Consider the following 23,677-nt stretch of genomic DNA (forward strand, 5'->3'; position numbering starts at 1 on the left):
TACTGGTAGAAGGTGCCTGCAATCTGTCTATGAAAACAAAAAAGGAGGATGTCACGCATTAGTGCAGAGCTGGAAAATAAAACATTTAATCAGAGGGCTTGTTCATGCAATGCAATAAATATATATTGTTTTCAAAGACATGACATTTGTGCATGAGATTTGCATCGTTTTGATAGCTGCGTAACCAAAACAAACAACAGACATGCTGTGAGAATTTTGCATTGAAAATACATAACGAGCATGAGGAAAACCTGCCGACTTCACAGCGAGCGGCCCGGTGTTGGCGCAGGAGGCCCTCTTCACTCCAGACATAGTCGGGGTGTTTACAAGTGAATGTTCAGTGGTAAATAACCCCATTTACATTCAACACCGCGGGGGGGATGGCAGTGTTACAGTGTGATGAGTTCCCAGGGAGATTAGCTGAAAGTGCAGTTGTGGAGTGCTTTCATGTTTGTATTGGCGCAGCGAGTATGTTTTCGGTGAGAAGGTGAGACAAATGTGTAAAATTATAGATTATTGTTTTCTGTGTTTCAGGCAAATAGGACCTTTAACGCCTTGGCTATGTTAAGGGAGCTGGCTGACTCTTGGGAAGAACTCGGACCGCGTGTTTGGGATTTTCTGCAAAATAGCTCACAAGTCAATACAATACGGGTGAGACTCTCGATGGTTGTTTATTTTATGTAATGTTGCACACATTACCATGGTTGGTTTGTACAGTATGTTAAACATGGTCAAAGTTTCTGAACTTTACATTGCTGGCTTTTTTGTTTTTTACTACTCTTGGATTTGTGACATCATAGAGCAGGGATGTCTCACTCATGTACACTGTGGGACGCATAGCATAGCATCTTTATTTATAACGCACTTTACATCCAACAATGTTGGCCAAAGTGCTACAAATATAAAGCAAAGAGAAAACAGTTCAAATTACATATAGAATATCTTAAAATTCAAAATAATATAATTAATAAGAAACTAATTAAGAGACATCAACAAGTCCTGCTGTTCTGAAAGCCAAGGTAAATAAATGTGTTTTAAGACGTGATTTAAAAACAGATAAGGAAGGTGCCTGTCTAACATGTGAAAGCAACTCATTCCACAATCTTGGTGCTGCCGCAGCAAACGCCCGATCCCCTCTGAGCTCACGATTTGTCCTGGGCACGCTCAGGAGGAGCTGGTCTGCCGACCTGAGGGACCGGGAAGGTATGTATGGATGAAGAAGCTCAGAGAGGTACAGAGGGGCAGCATTGGACAAACATTTAAAAACAAATAAAAGCAGCTTAAAATGGATCCTAAAACGCACGGGCAGCCAATGAAGTGCATATAAAAATGGGGCGATATGCTCGCATCTACGAGTGCCGGTTAAAAGACTGCAGTGGAAAAACAGAAGATCGACTCACCCCAAATAAAGAGAATTACAGTAATCCAGCCGAAGGGTTACAAAGGCATGGATTACTGTTTCAAATTGCTGTCGCACAAGAAACTGCTTAATACAGCCTACTTTGATCTTAAGTGGAGTGGATCATCTCCCCAACATAGCTCCACATAAAAAGTCACCAGCAAACTTGGTGATGAGATTTACTGAAAATAAAAAATTCTGAAAAATACAAAAAAATGCAAAACGACCTCCTTCACTCTCTTTTTGCAGTAGAGCTAAATGAAGAAAACAGTAAACATACATTAGTGTCTTTTATAATTACTGCGGTGTGTTTTTTTCTCTTTGAACGATGAGCCTTACATCTGCTGCAGGTGAGAATGTACATGCTGTGTACATCATTTATTCACACCTTCTGTTAAATGTGGAGAGTGAGAGAGGAAAGTAATTATGGATAAGTGCAGGATAATTTTCATCCTAGCAGAAAGGATTATCTATAGAAGTAAAGGACACGGACTTCTCTCTCTTCCACCCTCTCCTCTCCTCCCTCTATTTTGCCTCTCGCCGTATTTCCTTGACACTGACATTACTCCAGTGTCACTCCAAATGAGCTTATAGGCAGCTGGAGGGAAGCAGACATTGGGAGCTCCATATAGCTAGGGTATTCATTACCCTAGCCCTAACCTTTACACAAATGGACCAGCAATCCTCCTTTGTCTTCATTTTCTCCCCACCCAGCCCTCTCCCTTTCTCTCCCTCTGTCCACCTCTCGTTCCGAAGCCGGTGGCTTCCGAGGTTTGTCATCTTCAGAGGTCATTCAAGGTCACGGACAAGCTTTCGTTTGATGGACCAATTGCCGTCGCCACCACAACTACATCTGAGTTGGGTGATTTAGGGTGTTAAGATGAATAAAAGGAAATACCGAGCACAAGACAGCTTAGACATAAGAGTATTTGGGAATACTTTTTGCCTTTACATAGTTATAATCTGCAGGATTACAGTTCTGGTTGCTTCAGTGACACCTGTAGGTACTGGTTGAATAAGTGCTGTTTGATAGTGCATGTAAACATCAGCCCCTTTAACAGAGGCACAACAGAAAATCTTAAAGCCCATTCCTCTGAGCGAGGGCCACTTACTGTCACATTATGGATGTTACTCTTCCCGTACTCAATTATCCGCTTACAAATGTATTACAAGAGCATGCAGAGAACACAACGGCCACAAAGGGCAACTTTGACCTTCAGATGAAGGTCTTAGCTAACCTGGGTACTCATGTAAGATAAGATAAGATAAACCTTTATTAGTCCCACAGGGGGGAAATTTTCTTGGTCACGGAAGAAAGTGGACAGTGCAAAGTTGAGAGCAGCAAAAATTAAGAAAAAACAATAAAATATTCAGTAAAAGGACTAGATGTTATAATCCCTGACAAGGCATTGCTTTAAATGGAGAAAATCTTGAGGGATAATAATAATGGATTGCATTTATGTAGCGCTTTTCGAGACCCTCAAAGCGCTTTGCAATACCACTATTCATTCACTCTCACATTCACACACTGGTGGAGGCAAACTGCAGTTGTAGCCACAGCTGCCCTGGGGCAGACTGACAGAAGCGAGGCTGCCATATCGCGCCATCGGCCCCTCTGGCCAACACCAGTAGGTGGTAGGTGAATTGTCTTGCCCAAGGACACAACGACCAAGACAGACAGAGCTGGGGATCGAAACGGCAACCTTCCAGTTACAAGATGAACTTCCCAACCCCCCTGAACCACGGTCGCCCAAAACCTAACCATGGCTGTTGGGATGGCTGTTATGAGGAAAGGCAGCCCAGAAACTTTACCAGCGGCACACATCGTTGTGTGCTTTAACTTTCAGTCTTTTACTTGAGCTAATCTGCCATTTTTTTCCTTGGTTAGGTTTGGGAATTGGATTCTGATCTAGATTATCATATTAAAATTTGGGACACATCGTCAGTAGTGGACCTTGGATTCATCGGGTGTTTCGGCCATTATCACTAGACACCCTCATCCAAGGAGGCCCTGCCAGGGTTGATCAGGCCCCGGAGTGTGTCACTGGTTTATGTTAAATTGTTATAAAATAAAATAAAATTTAACATGATATATTGAAAACTGTGGACGCTAGCCTGCTAACAAACAAACAGACAGACAAACAAACATACAGAATCTGGATTAAGTTCTCTCCATGGACCCGATATTTCACCTTATCTTTACAGTTCAATTCTTCACTTCATCACATGACCAACAAGGTTAAAGGGCACATCTGTGTGGTTTAAAATGCCACTGAACATTACGCACCGGACTACGCGTTTAAGCGCATGCAGCAGTAGGCGGATGAAGAGATGAACTACTGAACCGGATAAAAAGTTACGGTCAATTTGCCAGCATAACTCTCTCTTACTGCACTTTCAGAACGGCTCCGATTTTTTTTATTTCCTCAAAAGACAATTTTGATGGATCGTGTCCTTAACGTAGCCACCACGATGATAGATGTACTGATTATTTTAAAAGGTCACACGCAGTGCAGAGATTACTTAATTTGACACTTTGTCCTTAGGTTAAGCAGAATATGATCAAAAGTGTTGACACTGAAATGCCACTGAGCACAGTGGGCAGAATATATCTGAATCTTTAACTCTGAATATCACACTGTAGAGGCCACTTTGTTCAATTGACGCGCAGCGCCCTTTGCTGACCAAAAGTCAGGCTCCGCATCGTCCACTTTGAAATGGTCACCACATTTAGCCGCAGCACGAGGGTCACATTTTAAAAAAGCTATATTAAATGGGTGATTTCATTGTGGGTTTGAAGTGAATTTTCCCCGTTCTTCTTATCAGTGTTTTAATTTTACTTTGATGTAAAACTGTCATTACAGGAACGGTGTCAGTTTAATACTTGGGTGTTAATATCAGAGCAACTGGAAAGCGAAGGAACGCTGTGTGAGAGAGGGAGGAGAATGACTGTGGTGCTGTAACTTGAGGGCAAACACATGTAAACCAATAGATGGGAGTCAAATAGCCTTATTCTCAAAGGGTTATTGCATAAGAAGCTTAGAAATGGTTATTTCTCTAAACAAAACAAAATACATATTCATGTAACGTGCTGTATGTAAGTGGGCCATTACTGCTGCAGCAAGGTTCAGTTTTCCTCCGCTTCTCAGCGTATTATCTTTATGAATTGGGTGCGTGATTATGGAAATTGCGTCTTGATCTATGACCCGAGATGAATGTAAGTCACACACATGTTCCTTACCATGTTAGTGAAAAGGAATTGAAGGGGAGGACCTGCGCCTTTATCTCTTTCATGGTGCGTACACGCGGCCTTGTTTGTGCATTTCCAGGGAGGAGATTTGATTTGCATTTGTTCTCTCTGTGGGTCCTAATACATCTGTACCATGCAAATGCATTTTTTTGTGCACGTACACACCCTGTGCTGTAAATGAGCTTCATGGCCATAGAGGAGAATAGCTGATGTGCATCTTAGAGCCGCAAGTACAACACTGCCATCTATCTTAATGCTGTTAATTAATTCTGCAGAAAAATGAATGTCAGCTATAGCAAAGAGTAAAGCTGCCCCTCCCCCATCCTTTTTATCATCCCTTCTTTTTTTCTTTATTTCTCTTTTTTTTTAAGGCTTTTGATTCTCATAAATATTCATTTGCATTCATACCACATTAATTTGAAGCCTCTAACAGGTGGCCATTGTAACCAACTCATTTAAATGTTAGTTATTCCCTCAATAACGCGGATGAGAAACCCTAAATCCTAGAATATAAATAAACCCGTCTTCTTGCTTTCAAAATCAGGCTCTGCTGGTGAATCCTGTGTTTGCTGGAACCCTCAAGGCGCCTCTCAATGGCACAGGGTGGACACCTGAGCTGCTGGCCAACTTCCTGTACAACGGGCCTCCAGAAGATCGTCCACCCGGCATGCCACCCAGCGACTGGCGGAACGTCTACAACTCCACCTCGGAAATGCTGAAGCTTCTCTCCACTTTCTTGCGTGTATGTAATTTATCTGCTTGTGCTTTGTTGTAAATGCAAAACACCTCATAAATCCGGCTTCCACAGGGTTTCGCGACCTCTCCAGTGAAGTGAAAGATTTTCTAAGAGTGGGCTGTTCTTTGACATTTAAGTTTTTTTAAACATAATTCTCGCCCTTCCACCTCTATTCTTTCTTTGCCTTTCCTTTAGTTATTTTTGTTTATCTGATATTACCCGTGTGATTTCTTTGGCTGGAGTTGCTTTATAACCTTTGAAGTAGTCAAGCAAAATTGCTTTTTAGTAAAATCAGTGAGAGCTTTCTTTTTGGGTGGGTGGGGGTGGGGGGGTGGGGGTGGGGGGGTTGAAGAAAACAGCTCTTTTCTTGTGTATCCTTGCGCTGCTATTGTTCAAGCCAAAATCAAGACATCAGTTTTTTTGTTTTCTTCAAATCTTGCTCTCAAACTCAACTTTTGAGTCATTAGAAAACAGGCCTCTAGTGTTCATTAAACTTGAAGAACCTTGACTTAAAGAACTGTCAAATGCACAGCAAGGTCTACCACAGCATCCCTTCCCTGGTAATCATATAGCAATATTGCTATGGGCTAGTGAACCATCCAGAGTTAACATTCATCCTGTATATTGATTGTGCCACAGTTCAAAGCAAAATTGTTCTTTCTCCAAATTGCACGATCAAATATATGCACAAAGCCCAACCTCGCCCCACTCCTGCCCTCCCATATACACACACACGCACAATATCAATCCGAGCACAGGTAAAATGACAGCTTAGGTCCCTCAGGATTTGCCGTACACGGACAATAAAATTCCACTGTAATGCAATCTATTTTCTGCCCTAATGGAAATTGCATTGCTCAGAATGGATAAGGAGCACTTATCAGACAGCCTTTACTGCAGCGATCGCTTCTCTGGATGCGTACATGTTTAGGGAAATGACATATTTTTTAGGATTGGCATTGCAAAGACGCTAAAAGGTCATTAAGACAATGTAGTCGTGCATTTAGTTCCATACATGGTGGATGCTTTATGTACACAACAAGGGAACTGAACAGAAAATACTAATGGCTAACATTATTTAAACCTGATTTTCTTACTTTTCAGTCACTGGTCAACAAAACCAACTACAATCCTTTATTAGTGCAAATCGATAGCTTTAGCATACATGGGCAGGAGGAGGCTAACAAGTTTAACAATGTGCAGGACATTAGAGGAAAATTGTGTGTTCGCCAAATGAGTCATTTGTATCCTTGAAATGATTTCTTGGTGTGAGCCAATTACTTTCTAAAGATTAAAACCCAACAATTTGTGCTCATTTTCAAATTGGCATGGCTCCTCTCTCTGTGTTGCCACCACCAGCATTAACACTAAAGACTCAGGCTGCATCTTTCTTAATTTTTTTTTAAATAGAGGCAAATTAGAGCCTCAAATTGCATGTCATTTCTTTCATAAACCTGTTTAATCCAACAGTGCCGAGATTTATAAAACATTAAGACGGGAGAAACAAACCTATAAATAGCATAAAAGGTCATTATGAAAATGCGCTGCCATGTCTTCGTAACTCTGGGGACAGAACTTAATCGCTGGCTTTAGATGAAACTCCTCTGGTGCTTACTGGGAATGTTGTGCCGCACTAATCTTATTTAAACATTAAGGGCACTTGAGGATGACACGACTGTATGAGCTGTTATAACTTTTGAAGCCTCATTAACATGGGCAGATAAAGTTGATTTGTAGCAGCACAAATAGCTGATTAAACATAGATTGGAAAGGCTCCAAAGGACGTTTGTAAATGCAGAAGAATCAGGTTCACCGAATACATCTGTATGAAAAACATTGTGCCTACAAATAGGTTTGAATAAAGACGCTGTTAAAAAAATAAATTGTTTGCTCAAATGATGTGTTGGGTAGCATGAGGCCGCTGTTACTAGGATTAGCTACAGCTTGTACAGCTTGTCCCTATATTTCATTTAGCACTTGTCCAAACTTTGGGCCCGTGGAGCTCTTCACTGCTCTAATATCCTCCAGTATGTGCTGAACAAATGGTGTTGTTTGTGATATTTCTTTCCTACCATAGTGGGATATACAATACAGATTCCTGAGGGGAGAGATGATAAAACTATTGCAGCATTGAGATGTGTGGACAGCTGTCAGGTGTGACTGCCTCCCAGGATGGCTAGCTCATTATCGTCTCGTGAAACAGGGGGACAAGGCTACCGAGCAAGGGAACGCTAGCAAGGGTGGATCTCATTTGCTTGTCTCTACTGAAACTCAAAACATTTCCCACCCCCTGGCATCTCCAGATAATTTGGAACTGCACTCTGTGTTGTTTAGTCACTAGCTGAATCATACTTTCTTTTCTAAATATCCATCTGCCTTTCTCCCAGTGAGCTCCTGCCTGCCTTTTGTGGCTGCTGAAAGACTGCAAAAACAGAATGGTTTACTGTAAATATAATAGGATGTTAGAAAAGTAAGACATTTGTGTGGGTCTGTGTTTGCTGACAGTGTTTGGATCTGGACAAGTTTGAGGCGGCCTCCACTGAAGGCCAACTGGTGAATAGAGCGCTGGATCTTTTGACAAACGGTACGTTCTGGGCCGGGATTGTCTTTGAAAACCTCCAGCTGAACTCCAGCCTCCCACCTCCTTATGTCAAGTACAAAATCCGCATGGATGTTGATGAAGTAGAAAGTACCAGGACAGTAAGGAGAAGGTATGTAACACTGTTATAAAAACCCGTTCTTTTTGCTGAATACCAAATGACTTTAACCTAATTTTATATTTTTTGTGCCATTTCTTCTGTCCCACATTTGATTGATGTCTCTGTTTGGTTCTTTGACAATACTAGACTAAAGAACTTGATGCCATATGTGTATATGTATATTAGGGGTGCAACGATACACAAAATTCATGGTTCGGTTCGATACTTTGGTGTCACGGTTCGATATTATTTCGATACAAAAAAATGTTCATGCTTTTTTAATTTGTCATTTATTAAAATTATAAATATATATTTTAACTCAAAAGTACAGTTTTTAAATTTAATGTTGCTGAAACAACAAAATAATAAAAAAAATAAATCTATCTGATTGAGAAATCACTCATCTTTGGAAAAGAGAGTTTATTACAGAGAAATGGCTCTTTCCAAAATAAAAGCTATACTATCCGCTTCTTCTGGGCTATATTCTCAGCAGCATAAGGAGAATCATGTGCTAACAGCTGTCTAAATGACTCGGCTAAAGTTAGTAGCATGCTTGTTGTATTTGTCTTTGCACTAGGATGATGTCGGCGTAAATGTGCAGTCATATTCGTTGTGTTCCCACTAGTGCTTTCAGGTTAATCTCGTTGAAATGACCTTAACGCCACAACACGGCAAATCTCCGTTAACGAGCTACCGCCGATCGCTCCGTGCATGGGGCTAGACGGCCAACACGTTAACGAGCTAACTGCGCTAACACACTAGTTCCCACCCATGTAATTGAGCATTGCGTGGCACATCCAACATACTGTTTTACTTTAGTCCATGACTCACTTACCTTCAGGGTCATACGTCACATGAAAACCAAAATAATTCCAAACGCCAGATCTGAATGAGGGTGGGGGAGGTGCCCTGCGCTCTTCCTTCTGACTATGCTGTCTGTGTTGAGCGCTCAGTGGATCTGCGCTCGACAGTGCAGCCTAGGCGGAGTAGTCGAACGCAGATTCACTGAGCGCTCAACACAGACAGCATAGTCAGAAGGAAAGTTGATAAAATAAATTACAAATGTTGTATTGTTCGATACATATGCGTACCGAACCGAAAGCACTGTATCGAACGGTTCAATATCGATACGAATATCGTTGCACCCCTAGTATATATATATATATATGGGTAAATATTACGCTATAAAGCCAGAAGTTCAACAAAGCCAGGCTTTCTTTGCACTGGCTGGCTCAACAGAACTTTAAATCCCAGTAGGAGATAACAGTTGTCATGAGAGCAGTTATCAAGCCAAGCTCACACAATAAGTGGCGTTTTACATGTAAAACTTTTTTTCTGTGCAAAATGATCCCTATGAGGGTCACCTACTTCAATCGCAGACGTCATCAGATGATGATGATAAAATGGGGATAAAAATCTATAAACAACATGAAAAATGGAACAGTAAAATGCAACACTGTTGCAAATAAGATGAGATATTAATGCTCCAGAAAGTCATTAATCTCAGGATGTAGCGCACAGAGCAATAAAATAAACAGTTTAATTGTAGTTAATGCTGAGTGCTGCTCTTCTTGCTGCTGTTTATTTCTAATGCGATGGCTGCAGAGTTGAGCTCTGAAACTTTAAACTTCATACATTTAATCATTAGATGTTACTGTCCTATAGCCTAATAAAGGACATATAGAAATAGTTTGGTCAGCAGATCAAGGAAAAACAAATTTTATTGCCTGAGTTGCTACTCGGTGAGTTTTCTGAGCTTTAGTAGCTGCAATTCCAGTAGATTAAAACAGACTATCTTTAGCAGCTTGATACTCTCCATACTGCATCTATACATCAGTGCACAGTTTGCACTGCTGTAACTTCACAGCTGGGTTTCATTTATAATGTAAGGTACAGCTTGAGAATTAGCACATATAAAACAAAAACTAAGCTGTCAATGAAAGAAGAAACAGATTTTTAACCAAAACTCTGAACATAACCTGCTCACTCCTACCCAGGTTATATGTTTAGCACAGGCTACCATAGTAATTTAGTGCAACAAGAGCCACTTTTAATGACACAGAAAACTGACTTTAAGCTTCACCAAGTGTCACCATTAATGATCCCTTTTAAAGAACCTGCCTTTATTTTCTCCCCATTTCAAATCTGAATGCTAATCAAGCTTTCATTTAAAGCTATAAGGCTGTGATAGGCAGTCTCCAGCAGACGTTATGACCCATCGTAGCACAGATGTAAATGACCAAATTAATTATCATCCAGTTCTATTTAGTGTTTTAGTACATTACAATGAGCATACACAATACCGGGGCTCCGAACCATGTAAATGGAACCAGACCATAATTAGTGTTATTAATTATACCTTGTTTTCTCTGAAATTACAAAGCTTATGTAAAAGTGGCTGGTATATCTTCTCCTTAGACTCATGAGCAGAAAGCTGAAAATATTTGTCAGGTGTAAGTCTAGATATATAAAAAACAGTGGATCCTTGTCCTGTCAAGCAATCAGGTCTTTATAAATAAAGTTCCTGTTGCTCTATATAACCTCTAAAATAACTTATAATCTCGGGTAGTATTTCTGACCATTCTGGTTGTAGTTTACTTGCCCTTTGCTAAGACACATCATGGTCTGTCTTCTTTTAATAAGGTCATGGTCTCCCGGAGCCAGAGACAACCCCTATAACGACCTGCGCTATATATGGGGAGGCTTCGCCTACCTGCAGGATATGATTGACCATGGCATTATACGGGCGCACACCTCAAAAACCCAACCACTGGGAGTTTTTGCCCAGCAAATGCCGTATCCTTGCTATGTGGATGACGCGTGAGTACAAAAGCATTGTTTTTTCTTTTATGTCAGCCTTGTAAATAGAGGAAGAGGGAAGAGAAATACAGCAACACAATGACTTTCCACTCTGTGCCACCACACAGTTCTCCTCAGTCTCTAAGCCTAGACCTATCAGATTCCCCCTTGGAAAGCTGTTTAGTTCTATTTGTGTAACTTGCCATTTATTTATTTTATGTGTTTCCCTTCTGCTGTCACAGATCACAGACGTAGGCTCTAAGACGGGGAGCACCCTTAATTGTGTCATTGTTAAAAGTAAATAGTGAAACTCTGAAATCTAAGAGTAAATGTAGTCATGAATTGATTTTCTGCAAGAGGGAGGAAACGAGTGAAACTTAGCGAGTGGAAAAGAGAGAGGCCAAACTATTGATTTTAGTCAAACCACAGGAAATTCCTGAATAGTTGGTGGATGCTGAATTATTTAAGCAACCACTTTGAATGCCTTCCTTTTTTGTACTTCCTTTTCAACAAAGTGAGCGTAGAGCAGCGCACGTGCAACACAGCTCCATTGCATGCAAGGATTGATAGCAGCCTTCCCTCTGTGTTCTTGATGTATTTATTGATATCGCTGGCTTCTATCGTGTTTGATCATCCACCCGGGGACACAAACGACGTGGTATCACACTCAATCTTCTACGCCCATAATTTCCTCCGAGTCCAGGAAAAAAAAATCTCCTATTCGCAAAACATTATAATCCCCATTAATAAAGGAAAAACCCAGCAATGCCACCAAGAGAAAAGATAATTACCAGTGAGATTTAAGACCAACAACACAATACCCACACTTTCAGTACACGCAAAGTTATTCTCGACCCATGGGCAAATGCATTTCCAGAAATTAGGAATCTAATTTTAAAGTATTATGTGGTTTGGGTAGCACAAGATTTTCAGTAAATCAACCTTCTGGGGGTTACAGGGAACATGAAAATGATGACTTCATATGTGGGCTGCAAAACTCTACAAGCCTGCTGTTGAACAGTTTTGAAGAATATTGCCCTGCGTGATGTATTTGTCTCGGAGAAATGAGAAACAAAACAAAACAGAGACATTTTGCTGATAGGTGATTTAGTGTAAACTACTAAACCCAGTGGAAACGTTCATTTAAAAGGTGTATTGTCATTTAAAGTTATCCATACTAAAGCATCACATTAGTAAGCATTAAGGTTCATGGTTAACGTGAGCTTTAGAAATGCATCTGTGTAGTGTAGTGGTAAGACTCCACACCTTTGAATCACAAGTTCGATTCCCACCCTGTATCCAGTAAGGGTCCTGGCCAGATCCGCATGCTAAAACCAAGCCCTGGAATGGTGCGTCTTTGTCTGGAGCTCTACATGTTGTCATAATTGTTCTGCAACGCATAGCATGAAAAAAATACATTATGTTGCAGAATTTAAAAACTAGTATGTGCCTGTACAAGGCTTTTGTTAATAGGGGGTCATTTTGGCCACAGGAGCTTAGTTACACTTTATGTACGTTAAAATCCCACGATGACAGTGCGTTTCATTTATAGCCAAACTTGAGCCTGACTTTACTTCAGTTGCTTTTCCACTTTAAACATCTTAAAAGTAGCATTATTTAATGAGGTTATCTTGCTAAACAAAGTGTTTGCTTTTGTAATAATAATCCAAAATACTGTGAAATAATCTTCTTTCAGTGGACAGAATTTCCCATGGACCTCCATACAGTCCTAACACGATTAGCATAGAGTATGTTTGTTATCACTGGAACTATGGCAAGCCCAGGCAAAAGAAGGAACCAAAAGACATCCCATACACTGTTCAACCCCCAGAATACAGCTTTGTTAGCACTAACCCTCCTAAACCGGTGCAGTGACCATTGTTGATTAGTCGCTCAACACCACCCTCAAACAAGAGGACAGCTACACACTGGATTTCACGTCATGAACTCGCATCATGAAAAATAACAGTGAGGATCCAGCAGAATTGCAGAAATTTATAACACTGTAAATAAAACATTAGCGTCAGCACCTACAACCAGTCCTTGCACTATTGGCCCCTCCCCTTAGACTCCAACAGTACTTTTTTGCCCTTTGGAGCAGCTTATACCCTAAAGCTGTTCAAACTTTATAATTATCAAGCCGTGTAATGTGTTTCAGAGCTCCCATTGGCACAAACATAAAGTGGGTGGGACTAAAGGACACAATGAGCATGTTCGGATGCAGTTAATGGCTTCCATCTTTGATATACAGCATTCTTTTATGATACAGAACCCGACTTTTCACTGAAAACGACTCCGAGAACCACCAAGAATACAAAACCTGCAGATGGAAAATGACTCTACTTGTTTTTATCACTATAGTAACAACAGCTAGCAGATTTTATTTTTTAAGATTGCTGTTAATCCACGAAATCAGAGCCACAATTTCCCTCTGGTCAGCTTTTTGCTGTGATCTTAAATTAGACAGTCATGGTGCAGCTTATTGGTACACATTGGCCTCTTTGCTTCAGCGGACATCTTCCTTAAAAACAAAGGATTAATAATTACAGATGATAAAAAGGAGCCGTAAACCACAGCAGTACCCCCTCATTCACTCCACCATTTACTCTTTCCTCTGCAGAGACATTTGGGCATTTCTATGAATTATTAACACTCGAAAACTGCTTTTTCTGTTATAAATAATAGAGAGTGAAATCACACAAAGGCAGATGCGCTTAGACACGGAGAGGCATGATGGGGAGGAACTTTGCTGGTAATTGTTTTCATCGTGAACTGTGTGTTACCAGGCAGAAAGAAGGAAAGGACACTGCGCATTTAGATGGCTATTAGTTCTTATTTCTGATTTTAAAATGTTAAAATAGTCTTTGGATGAATCATGTCCTGTTCAGAAAGTAGTGCTCTCCACCTAGAAGGCATATGATGTGTTGTATAAATGCATGGCATAAAAAATACAGTTTTAAAGTATAATATGTTTTAGTATTTAGGTTTTTTTTTTCTTCACATTGGTGGTGATTTAGTTTGAGTATATGATATTAATACAACAGGAAATGTTATGACAACAGCCCAGGAAGCCGTTGCCAATGACATCATTAGTTTCTGTCAGACCGTATCGTCATTTTTTTATTATCTTTGTAGGTCTGCTTTTAATCTCACGTAAACAATATTTCTACTCCGCTGATAAACTTCAGCTAAGAAGCCAGTATTATCTGCGCTGACCCCCAACCCTCATCATCAGACCTGCCTCGCAAATAATTTCCTTTTCGTGTCCCTCATTTCCTCCTAGCTTTTGGCAGCGGCGCGCGCTCAACGAGCTACGAGCAATCTGGACTCCTTCAGCCACAGCTGACCCTGTTGGCATTTTGAAATTGAGATAACTAAACTGCATTAGCTCCCACTGTCTTCATATTCACACTGTGTACAGGACTGCAATGACAGTGCAGGATAAAGCCTCACCCCTGCGGGCTGTGATAGCTCATAAACAGACCCTTTATCAGCGGCCTCTGAGCCATTGCAGGCTCTTGAATCAGAGGCATGCCTTGTTTGGATCCTAAGGCTGTGCTCCCCATCAATAGGTCTTTCACATTCACATGGGTTTGATGTTAGATAATAGTGGCCGGCACTGAACGTGCCAAATATGCAAGGATGTGTTGGGGAACACGCTTTTGTCCATCTTCAGTGGCTAATTAACCCGACGTGTGCACCGTTACTACTGAGAGGGCCTGAAAAAGCCGAGCATAATTAGAACATCTGACGCTTGTAACAAGCAAAAATCTGCAATTGATGTTTTGTTTCATGTTTATAGTGTTTCTGTGCTGTGCAGCGACAAGCTGTATTAATGATATCAGAAAATATTCCCAGCATGACTCCCTGTACACTGAAAGAGCCTTTTGTCACCGCGGCTGAAAAGAAGCTTTTAATGCTGGATAGTGTAATTCCAGCTTCCCAAAAATCATTTCTCCCTGTTTACAGGGGATGGGGAACAGAAGGTGCATGTATTGATTTGGTGTCTAATACAAAATACAAAAAAATACATCTGACAGCAGGATACTGGGGAATTTTTTGTTCTGCAGTGTGCAGAAATTGACATACTGGTTAAAACTATACTCCAGTTCCAGATGACAGTTTTTCTTAATGGTTTAGATATACGGTTGGCCCAGCATCACACTCAAGCCCAGAGAAGGATGCTGCTTCAGCTGATCAATCTATTGTTCACTGAAGCCTCATTAGAAATGGTCTGAGTGGAAAAATTGCTGTGAAAAAGCAATTCTTAAGTAATGGAAACTGCCAAAATTATACAGCAAGTCTTATAGAGCAGCGGCCCCCACCCACCGGGCCACGGACCGGTACTGGTCTGTGAGTCGTTTGGTACTGGGCCGCGAGAGTTGAGGCTCGGGTGTGAAATTTATGGTTTTCAGGGTTTTTATTGTTTTTTGTCGTTATTTTGTTATTGTTTTTATCGTTTCCCTGGGTCTTTTCCCTTGTGTTATGACTAAATCTTCTCTTTTTTGATACCGGTACTGGTGTTATTTTGTTGTATTTATCCGCGACACATTAAAGGCCGGTCCGTGAAAATATTGTCAGACATAAATCGGTCCGTGGCGCAAAATGGTTGGGGAGCGCTGTTATAGACGGATGAATCTAAATGTGAAATTTTTGGTGTAAACTATCATCAGTATGTACAGAGGAGGTACAATAACAGTGAGAGTGTGAGGGCGTATGGTGGAGGCTCTCCCACAGCTTGGGGATCCATTCCAACCAGCCATGTTAAAAATCTTGTCAAAATTGATGTTATTATGAAAGAAGGAAAGGTCTGACGTATGGTGACCAATAAATTCTAAAAAGCATCAGATGATTCCCAACAGACACTAAAAGAAAACACAGTGGGACACCATCAGTCATGGATTGGCCTCCCCAGAGCCCGGACCTCAACTTTATTGAAGCAGAATAGGATCAAAGCCAAGATCTAAAGAAGCGTTTTAAATGTCCTTAAAGAACTTAAAGAAATTAGATGCTACTAACAGAATTTAGGCCATGTCACCAAATATTGACTTTTAGGCTTATTAGAATTGTACAAACTCCTTTGCCTCATATACTGTATTTGTTTCAATAAATCCCTGCACCCATTCCTATTTTCCTAGAAAAATATAAAAAACGTGGGGTAGATCAAGACTGCTCTTTAATTAAAAAAAGACGTATTTTTACTCTATGCACTGTGTAAAACACCACTCCTTTCTGTTCTTTATTTTCTTGTATTAAAAGCATTCATCCAAACAAATCAGCACTTAGGGAAATCAAATTGCAGCTTTCAAACGTTTGTTGACAGTGTTTTAGAAAAATCACCGGGAGTAGAAGAAGCAATTAGTTTGAACCACCCCCAAAAGCATTTTATTTCATTCCTGAGTGGGAATGCTGCAAATCATGTATTCCCACAAATATACAAATATACAGGCATTTGAAAGTGTGCAAACTCCTCTTCAGTGTGTTTAGTAAATTTGCAAAATTATTAAAATCAGAAGCTAAAATGTATATTTTAAATTTTTAAAAAGGCACACAGCTTTGGATATAACATCCTGTGGTTCACACTCAATCATCCCACTGCCACAAACTTCCAGGAGCTCTCTGTAGAAATGTCTGATGAAATTGTTGCAAAGGATAGGTCAGGGGAAGAATATAAACCCATTTCTATGTCTTGTAGTGTTCCCAGGAGCACAGTGGCTTCAGTAATTGTGAACTGAAAGACGTTTGAAACCATCCAGACTCCACCTTGGGTTAGCTATTTGGCCAAAGTGAGTAAGCAAGCAAGAAGGGCCTTGGTCAAGAGGCCAGTGGTCTCTCTAATAGTGCTTCACAAGTCCTCTGCAGAGATGGGAGACCTGCCAGAATTATGACCATCTCAGCAGCAGCACTCCATCAGACCTCTATGGCAGTAGTAGCTAGTTGGAAAGCACTTTTAAGACAAGGACATACGATGACCCACTTTGAGTGTGCCAACAGTGAAATCTGTCTGAGAACATGAGCAAAAAGATTCTTTGGTGAGATTACATGAGTGCTGACCTCTTGGAAAGTCATCACCTGGCTGCTTCCATCCCTCCACTGAACCATTGTGTTGGTGTTTCGTGTGTGATTACAACTAAACACAGACCGACACATAAAGAACATCTGCTCTGGCATGCAGGCTGAGACTGGGACGATGGTTCAGAGCACACATTAGTTAGTGCACGTTATAAGGAAGCAAAGCCGCAGACTAATATAATATGGATAAGTCAAATCTAAAACTGTAAAATATAAAAAAGAATCAGTAGCACTTTAAAATAATGTCACACTATTAAGCATTATTAAGGTATTAGGAAGCGCTTAATTCATCATTTATTTAGCATTACGCCTCCTTAGTATGCCATTTAAAAATTATATTATTATATTATTATGACTTTGATTATGATTAGGATAGTATTAAATGGCATACTCAGGAGGAGTAATGCTAAATAAATGATGATCTTAGAAATACATTTTTACTTAGTCTGAACTCTGTGAACATGATCCACCTTAAATTTTATTTATTTGATATATTGATTTTTATTTGTTACAAGTCTTAGTTTCTTCTTTTCTTTTTTCTTTTATATTTAGTATTATGAAACCAGCACATCACCATCAGTTGTTATCATCTTTAATACTTTAGTCTTTCTCTAAAAGAAGACGGATTTTAAAATTGTATGTTTTGTAAGTCTAATACATAAATTGGTAATGCAATTCTGCTTTTCTGTGTCTGATCTTGCTGTTAAAAATGAAAAACAGCATGCATTTACATCCTCTTTGTGTCAGAACATAGATAGGTATTTTTTAAAATTGTGGTAGCTTAAAAGTAATCCATATGTATAAATATAAACCCGTTTTCTTCTATGAATTTCTCAGTTGAATGAATTTAACAATATATCTTTTTTGAAACTGAGACAAAAACCTATTTTTATTTTTTTATTTTATTTTTTTTACTATAGTTCTCTATTCTCCCGGGAGGCTGTGCTCTGCTATCTCTCGATTTACTGAGGAATCAGTCTTCTAGCTTTCCTAAATTTAGGTCAGCCTGCCAATGTAATGGGAGCCCCGTAACACAGACCTGCCTGGAGTTCTATTACTTAAGCAAGTTTGATCGATCCGCAAATGTATAATTCAAAAGCATCTGGTGGCAAGGTTGTCAGAGTCAGACACAGTGTGCATGACTGATTTCTCTGCCTCCGGTGTGAGAAGTCACAGAAGGAGTTAACTCATGCAGACTGTCAGCTGTTACAGAGATGTTAGGGTAGAATCGGGAGCAGATAATGCCTGAATTAGTATTCACCTTGAAGCACACGCTACTTGAGGCTGCTTACCTCCCTAGAAAAGGTGCTAATGTATCAATTTGCTCAGTGTATTGATTCTGTGATCTCCTCAAGTGGAATTTTTGGGGTTCAAAGAAGAGATTTTATTTATGTAATCTTATATAGGATTTTAGATTTAGTTGCTCTGGTGTCTGAGCCTCTTGAAACTCTGTGTCAACCAATCCTTTCCTGCAGCGTTCCAGACCTCGTTTGAAAAGTGATCCATCCCGCGAGGGCAAGCGAGCATCCACAAAAAGCAAGCGTGTCTCTCTCTCTCTGTCGTTCAGGCTCTCGTGTAGCAGAGCTTCCTTCACGGTTTAAACGCTTATTTTTATTAAGTGTCCAGAACTTTTACACAAGTTTGTGAAATGTCGTCATAGAAAAAAAAGGGAAATAAACACAGGTTTAAGAAAACAATTAGCAGCTGTTTGAAAATTGAACAACAGCACTTATGCAGAGCTAACTAGCAATTAAGTGCTTGTTTGAGGTAAGTGTTCGAACTTGGCAAGTCTTAAAAATAACTTGTCAGGACTCGCAGGAGATATTTATTCTAAAGCAGCTCCGTGCTCTCAAACACAGCACGTTCACTTTGTGCTTCATCCGTTCATCTGTGCTCAGCGCTGCTTTGCTTGCATTACACCCTCAATATTTATGGAATGCAAACACAAGCGGTGTGTAGAGTTTATACTTTGTCAGAATGTATTTGATATCTCTCCTTCACTGTCTAATAAAGCAAAGGAAGCACTTTGTTATATTGGCAGTGGGGAAGATATTGACATGGCATTTTGGTGGCATTATAGAGCCGGTTTAATATCCCCTTATTGTGTTGTAACAGCATCAAATCATACATCATCTCTGGCATGAGGTGAAGCACTAAATGCCCAATTGAGCTGATGCACCAAGTTTATAAAAGGTTAGCTCGGCGTAAAAATGAAAACACCTCAAAGGTATTGAGCCAGGCTGTAACAGAAGTTAAAATTTGAAAAAATGTAGGTGGAGAATAAATAAAACAAAATGTATATGATGTAAAAAAGCATCTGGACATCATTTCGTGCATGGAGAATGAGTAATTGTGAAGAATGTCCTCTTGTAGCGTAGTAGTTCTGATGTTCTTTGCTCGTTCTCTCCTGTACCCAGCTTCATTCGGAGTATTGGAAGCATTCTCCCCATGTTCCTGATACTGGCCTTCATGTACACCGTGTGCATGACCATCAAGGGTTTGGTGCTGGAGAAGGAACTCCGGCTCAAGGAAGTACTGCGCGCTGTTGGTGTGCAAAACGGCGCTCTTTGGTTTTCAGTGCTCACGGAGAACATTGTTCTGCTAGTCGTTCCCTGTGCGCTCATAAGTGTCATGGTTAAGGTCAGTAGAAAGGAGTCGCTCGGTGAAAAGCAGCCAAACACAAAGCATACGATGTAAGGATGTATGATACATTAAAACACTATAAATTCACAGTGCTGCTACGTCAGACCAAGAAAAAATACACATCCAGTAAATTTACTGTCCTTGGTCACAAGTTGTTCGGGTCACGACATTGTTTATGCTTTGTGTTTTGCTAAGCCCGCCGTTGTTAATCAGAATGAATTGCCGTGCACAGAATCAAATCACGACGGATGATTCTTGGATGATTAGGCCTCTCCTGCTAATGAAATCAGCACGCAACACAATCCTGCAAGATGTATTTAAAATTCAAGATGTAATCGCGACCTGCTTTTAATCTGAGAAGTGCATTTTTATCATTCAGTAGCCAAGAAAATGGATATTTACTCTTTTTTTGCCACTTGGATGTTGCACGCTAATTTTACATGACATTTAATTTTAACTGTAAGGGGAGGGTGAGGGTAGTACCTGACATATACTTGATGCACCAGTGTGGACCTCAGTATTCTTTGCAGCCCTGTATCTGGACAGCTAAGACAAATTAGAACAAGTAATACTAAAAGCTGGCTTAAACAAAACTGCATTCCTCGGATAGAATTTGAAAGAACAGCAGAGATAGCGCCGCTTTATATAGTTTAATTATTTAACAGTATTTACATTTGCTGTATCTGATATTCTGCCAGCCATCTAATACATTTGTAATGTACACTGGGTCAATAAAATGAAAACAACAGTACAATCGAGTAGTGCACCCTCTGCACTGCAGAGCTCCTGGTGTATAATGAATTGTAAGTTTAATCATCAGGTAGGTGTAACATCACGTCATAAACAAAAGAAGATGCTATTATTCCCAAAGAGGGTAAAGAAGCAATAGGCATGCACGATTATGTCTTTCTTTGTTAGCAAGTATCTAAATATGAGAAATGAAAATAGTTGTTTGACTCCACATCTATTGATCTGGTTGCTTATCAGCGTGAGCCATCCACAGCTTGAAAAAATCAATTAAGAAATAACAAGAAATCAGCGTTATCATAAAAAAGGAGGCCGTTCACGCCTTTGATGGCGCACAATGGCAGCAGCGCCGTTGTTGGTCTCCTTTAGCTAGAGCGTGTTCTTCAACAGCCCCTTGTTTTGTAGGCGTAGTTAATGAAATAAAAAAGGATGGTTATTTAAGATTGGCCTAATCAATTTTTGCAGTTTAATTGGAAAATGTGGCTGGTAAATAAAAAGTGATATTTGAACAGCTGGATGAAATGTAATTTCCCATCAGCCTAATGTGTTTGCAAGCCATCAACAATTTGTAAACATTAATAACAATAAATTGAGTTAGTCGAGTGCCTTGGAGGAGCAACTGCACGCGGGATGTGTATTCAGATCACGGGCCCATTCTAAATGATAATTTCACAGCCATTTTCAGCACATTAATAATAATAGCAAATCAAATGGTAATTATCATAAGGCTGTATCTGGATTAGGTGTGACAACAACCGGTTTTGTCATCTGCACCTGAGTCCTCTGTCATTTTACACTTGTTTCCTCTTTCATTACGGAGGAAGTAATGCGTTTACCGTTTGGCATCCAGATGGATGTATTTACACACTTGGTTCTTATCTGAAATCAGCTGAATCAAGTTGTTTATTTGATGAGATTTTGGGCTACTAAAACTAACACCGATCAGCGCGAATCAATACGCATTTACTCTCCCGAGCAGTGTATTGTTCTTGTTCCCATAACACGAAATCACCTTGCAAAATGTTTTGATGTGTTTGCGCTCGGTCATTAAAACCGGATTAATTTGTTGTGCAGAAGAGCTGAAAAAAAGAGAGCAAACGACAACGTCAGAGACCACCTTCACAGTCGGAAAGGCCACTGATATCTGATTAATAACTCGGGCACACACAACAAAATAAATAAAAAGTAAAACTACTTGTTAAAGTGCGAGTGGTGAAACACGACTCTTAAATGTTTTAAAAGTACTTTTATTTCATTCTCTGTTATGTAGTTCCCTTGTTGATTAGCAATCTAAATACAAAACCTGTGTTAAAAACATACAGAGCTTTTATATGATAAACTAGCAATTAACATGAAAAACATCCAAACGTATACATTACTGCTACAAAAAAGGATTTTAGGATTTTATTACATACTCAATGAAAATTGTAATTGCAGCATTTTTACTTACATCTCGCAATGTTCAATTTTTCACTTTAACGTGTTTTTTTTCAGCTTCTGGAGTAAAAAATGTAACAAATGTATTTCATCTACAAAAATAAGTACTTGGTGTGAAAAGGACTGCCTTTAGCTGTTGTTTTAGCCCCTTTCAGGTCATTGTTTTGGTTTTATTCCCCTGCAGTTTGCTTCATGCAATCGTTTATAACTGCAAGCAGCTGCATTCAGCAAAAAGAAGAATAAAACCCTGTATTCTTAAATTCTAGCACCAACACCGATTTAGTGTTTGAATGTTGGTTTTACATTCATTGTTCAATTTTTAATTACCCAGTGTTGACTAAAAAGTTAGATGTATAGACTTAAAAGTTGAGATTGTCCACAGACTGCATATAATAAGGAACGTAGCCTCCCCACAGTCACCCACTGGTTTATTGACTGTATTTCTGAAGCCTCTTTTTAAAGATTTTGACCATCACCACCTTGTTTTTTTTGACACGCAAGCAGTCCTGTGTTGCCAAAACATCCAATCGCAAAGCGTACCCTGCTCTGTCCTTTGTTTTACCCTAAATATCGCCATCATTTATAAGACTATATATAAGACTTTAAACTTATTTAAAAAACATCGAGAGTTTTCAGTAAGGTCATAAATGAGCTCTATAGGATTTTCTCATAGACCTAGATAATTTGTAGCATACAGTTTGTAGTATTGTCAGTGTCGTTGTTTCCACTGCCGCCCAGCTGGATAAGCGATGCTAATTAAACTCAGAAAGAAAAAAAATCCACCCAACAAGCCAAAAAAGCCATCTAGTTTCCCTTCTTCATCTAGTTGAGTCATGTCTGGCAAAAGGCCACGTGTGACCTCTTCACTGGAAAAGGGAAATGACAAGAGCTTGTAATGGAAATCTTCAAGGGACCGTTATTACACGCAGTATGAGGAGCAGTACATTCAATCCAAGCTTCAAAGAATAAATGGGTGAACGCCTGCATGACATTTTTGTCAGCGACCCTCGCGTGACCCCGCCCTTCCACACATCTCACAACTTATCACTTTCCAGCGCTGACCTTTCTATATCAGCCACTTCTTAGAATTTGACTTGCGCAGTGACTAGATTGACTTTTTCTTATTTAGAAATTTTTTTTTTTACACTTTAAGGACATTTTTCTTGCACACAATGAGCAAAACATAAAAATAGTTGCCTGATTTGTGTATATATAGTGTATGATGTGAATGGAAAATTGATTATTCAAAGAATTAATGCTATTACGTAGAAGTCACAAAGTATGCAGATTTAAGAAAATGGAAAAAAAGTGCGATATTATCGCCAGTTACTGTGCAGATTTAACACCAGATTTAAGTATCTGGGCTGGGCTGGCTTCTCTCCACCTTTCAGGTTCCTCCGTTCGCTGGGAAGCTCCCTCCCCTTATACATGACTTTAGCCTGGATCTACTCTGTCGCCATGATCATTAAGGGTATCGTTGCAGAGAAAGAAGCCAGGCTTAAGGAGACAATGAGGATCATGGGCTTGAGAAGCGACATCTATTGGCTGAGCTGGGCAGTTTCCAGTGTGCTGCTGCTGGCTGTCAGCTCTCTCCTCCTTACCCTTATACTCAAGGTGATTCCACAATGATTAAACAATGATTCACTGAGGAGGACCCACAACTACTTTTAGAGAGTTTTTATTTATTTTTTTTTGCTTATCAAGAACTCCTGAAGGTTCATGATAAATTGTTAATCAGGAGTGAAACCTAAGCACTAAAAGAAGATAATTTTACTGTGATGCTAACACAAGTTCATTTAGGCCGTCTAAATGTAGAAGCTCTACAATGAACAATCGTACAACTCCCTCAAACGGCGTCCTCTGTAAAGATGTGAATCGTAATTGCATTCGTTACA

At 39.9% G+C, this 23,677-nt stretch overlaps 1 protein-coding gene across 5 annotated transcripts in view; it reads left to right on the forward strand.

The window, feature by feature from the left end:
- LOC309703378 (phospholipid-transporting ATPase ABCA1) overlaps positions 1 to 23,677 on the forward strand; it is a 233,889-nt gene that overhangs the window by 82,389 nt on the left and 127,823 nt on the right. For 3 of the 5 annotated variants that reach the window (XM_082528159.1, XM_082528160.1, XM_082528157.1), the window contains 5 exons: positions 535 to 651; positions 5,194 to 5,391; positions 7,891 to 8,096; positions 10,728 to 10,904; positions 19,373 to 19,595. In XM_082528159.1, the coding sequence (XP_082384285.1) occupies positions 535 to 651; positions 5,194 to 5,391; positions 7,891 to 8,096; positions 10,728 to 10,904; positions 19,373 to 19,595 (921 nt within the window). Of the gene's footprint in view, positions 1 to 534; positions 652 to 5,193; positions 5,392 to 7,890; positions 8,097 to 10,727; positions 10,905 to 19,372; positions 19,596 to 23,173; positions 23,397 to 23,677 lie in introns of all 5 variants that reach the window. The other 2 variants (XM_082528158.1, XM_082528161.1) reach the window with 1 other exon arrangement.

The sequence above is a fragment of the Aulonocara stuartgranti genome (assembly GCF_965226115.1).
Source record: "Aulonocara stuartgranti genome assembly, chromosome: 3".
In the NCBI taxonomy this organism is placed as follows: Eukaryota; Metazoa; Chordata; class Actinopteri; order Cichliformes; family Cichlidae; genus Aulonocara; species Aulonocara stuartgranti.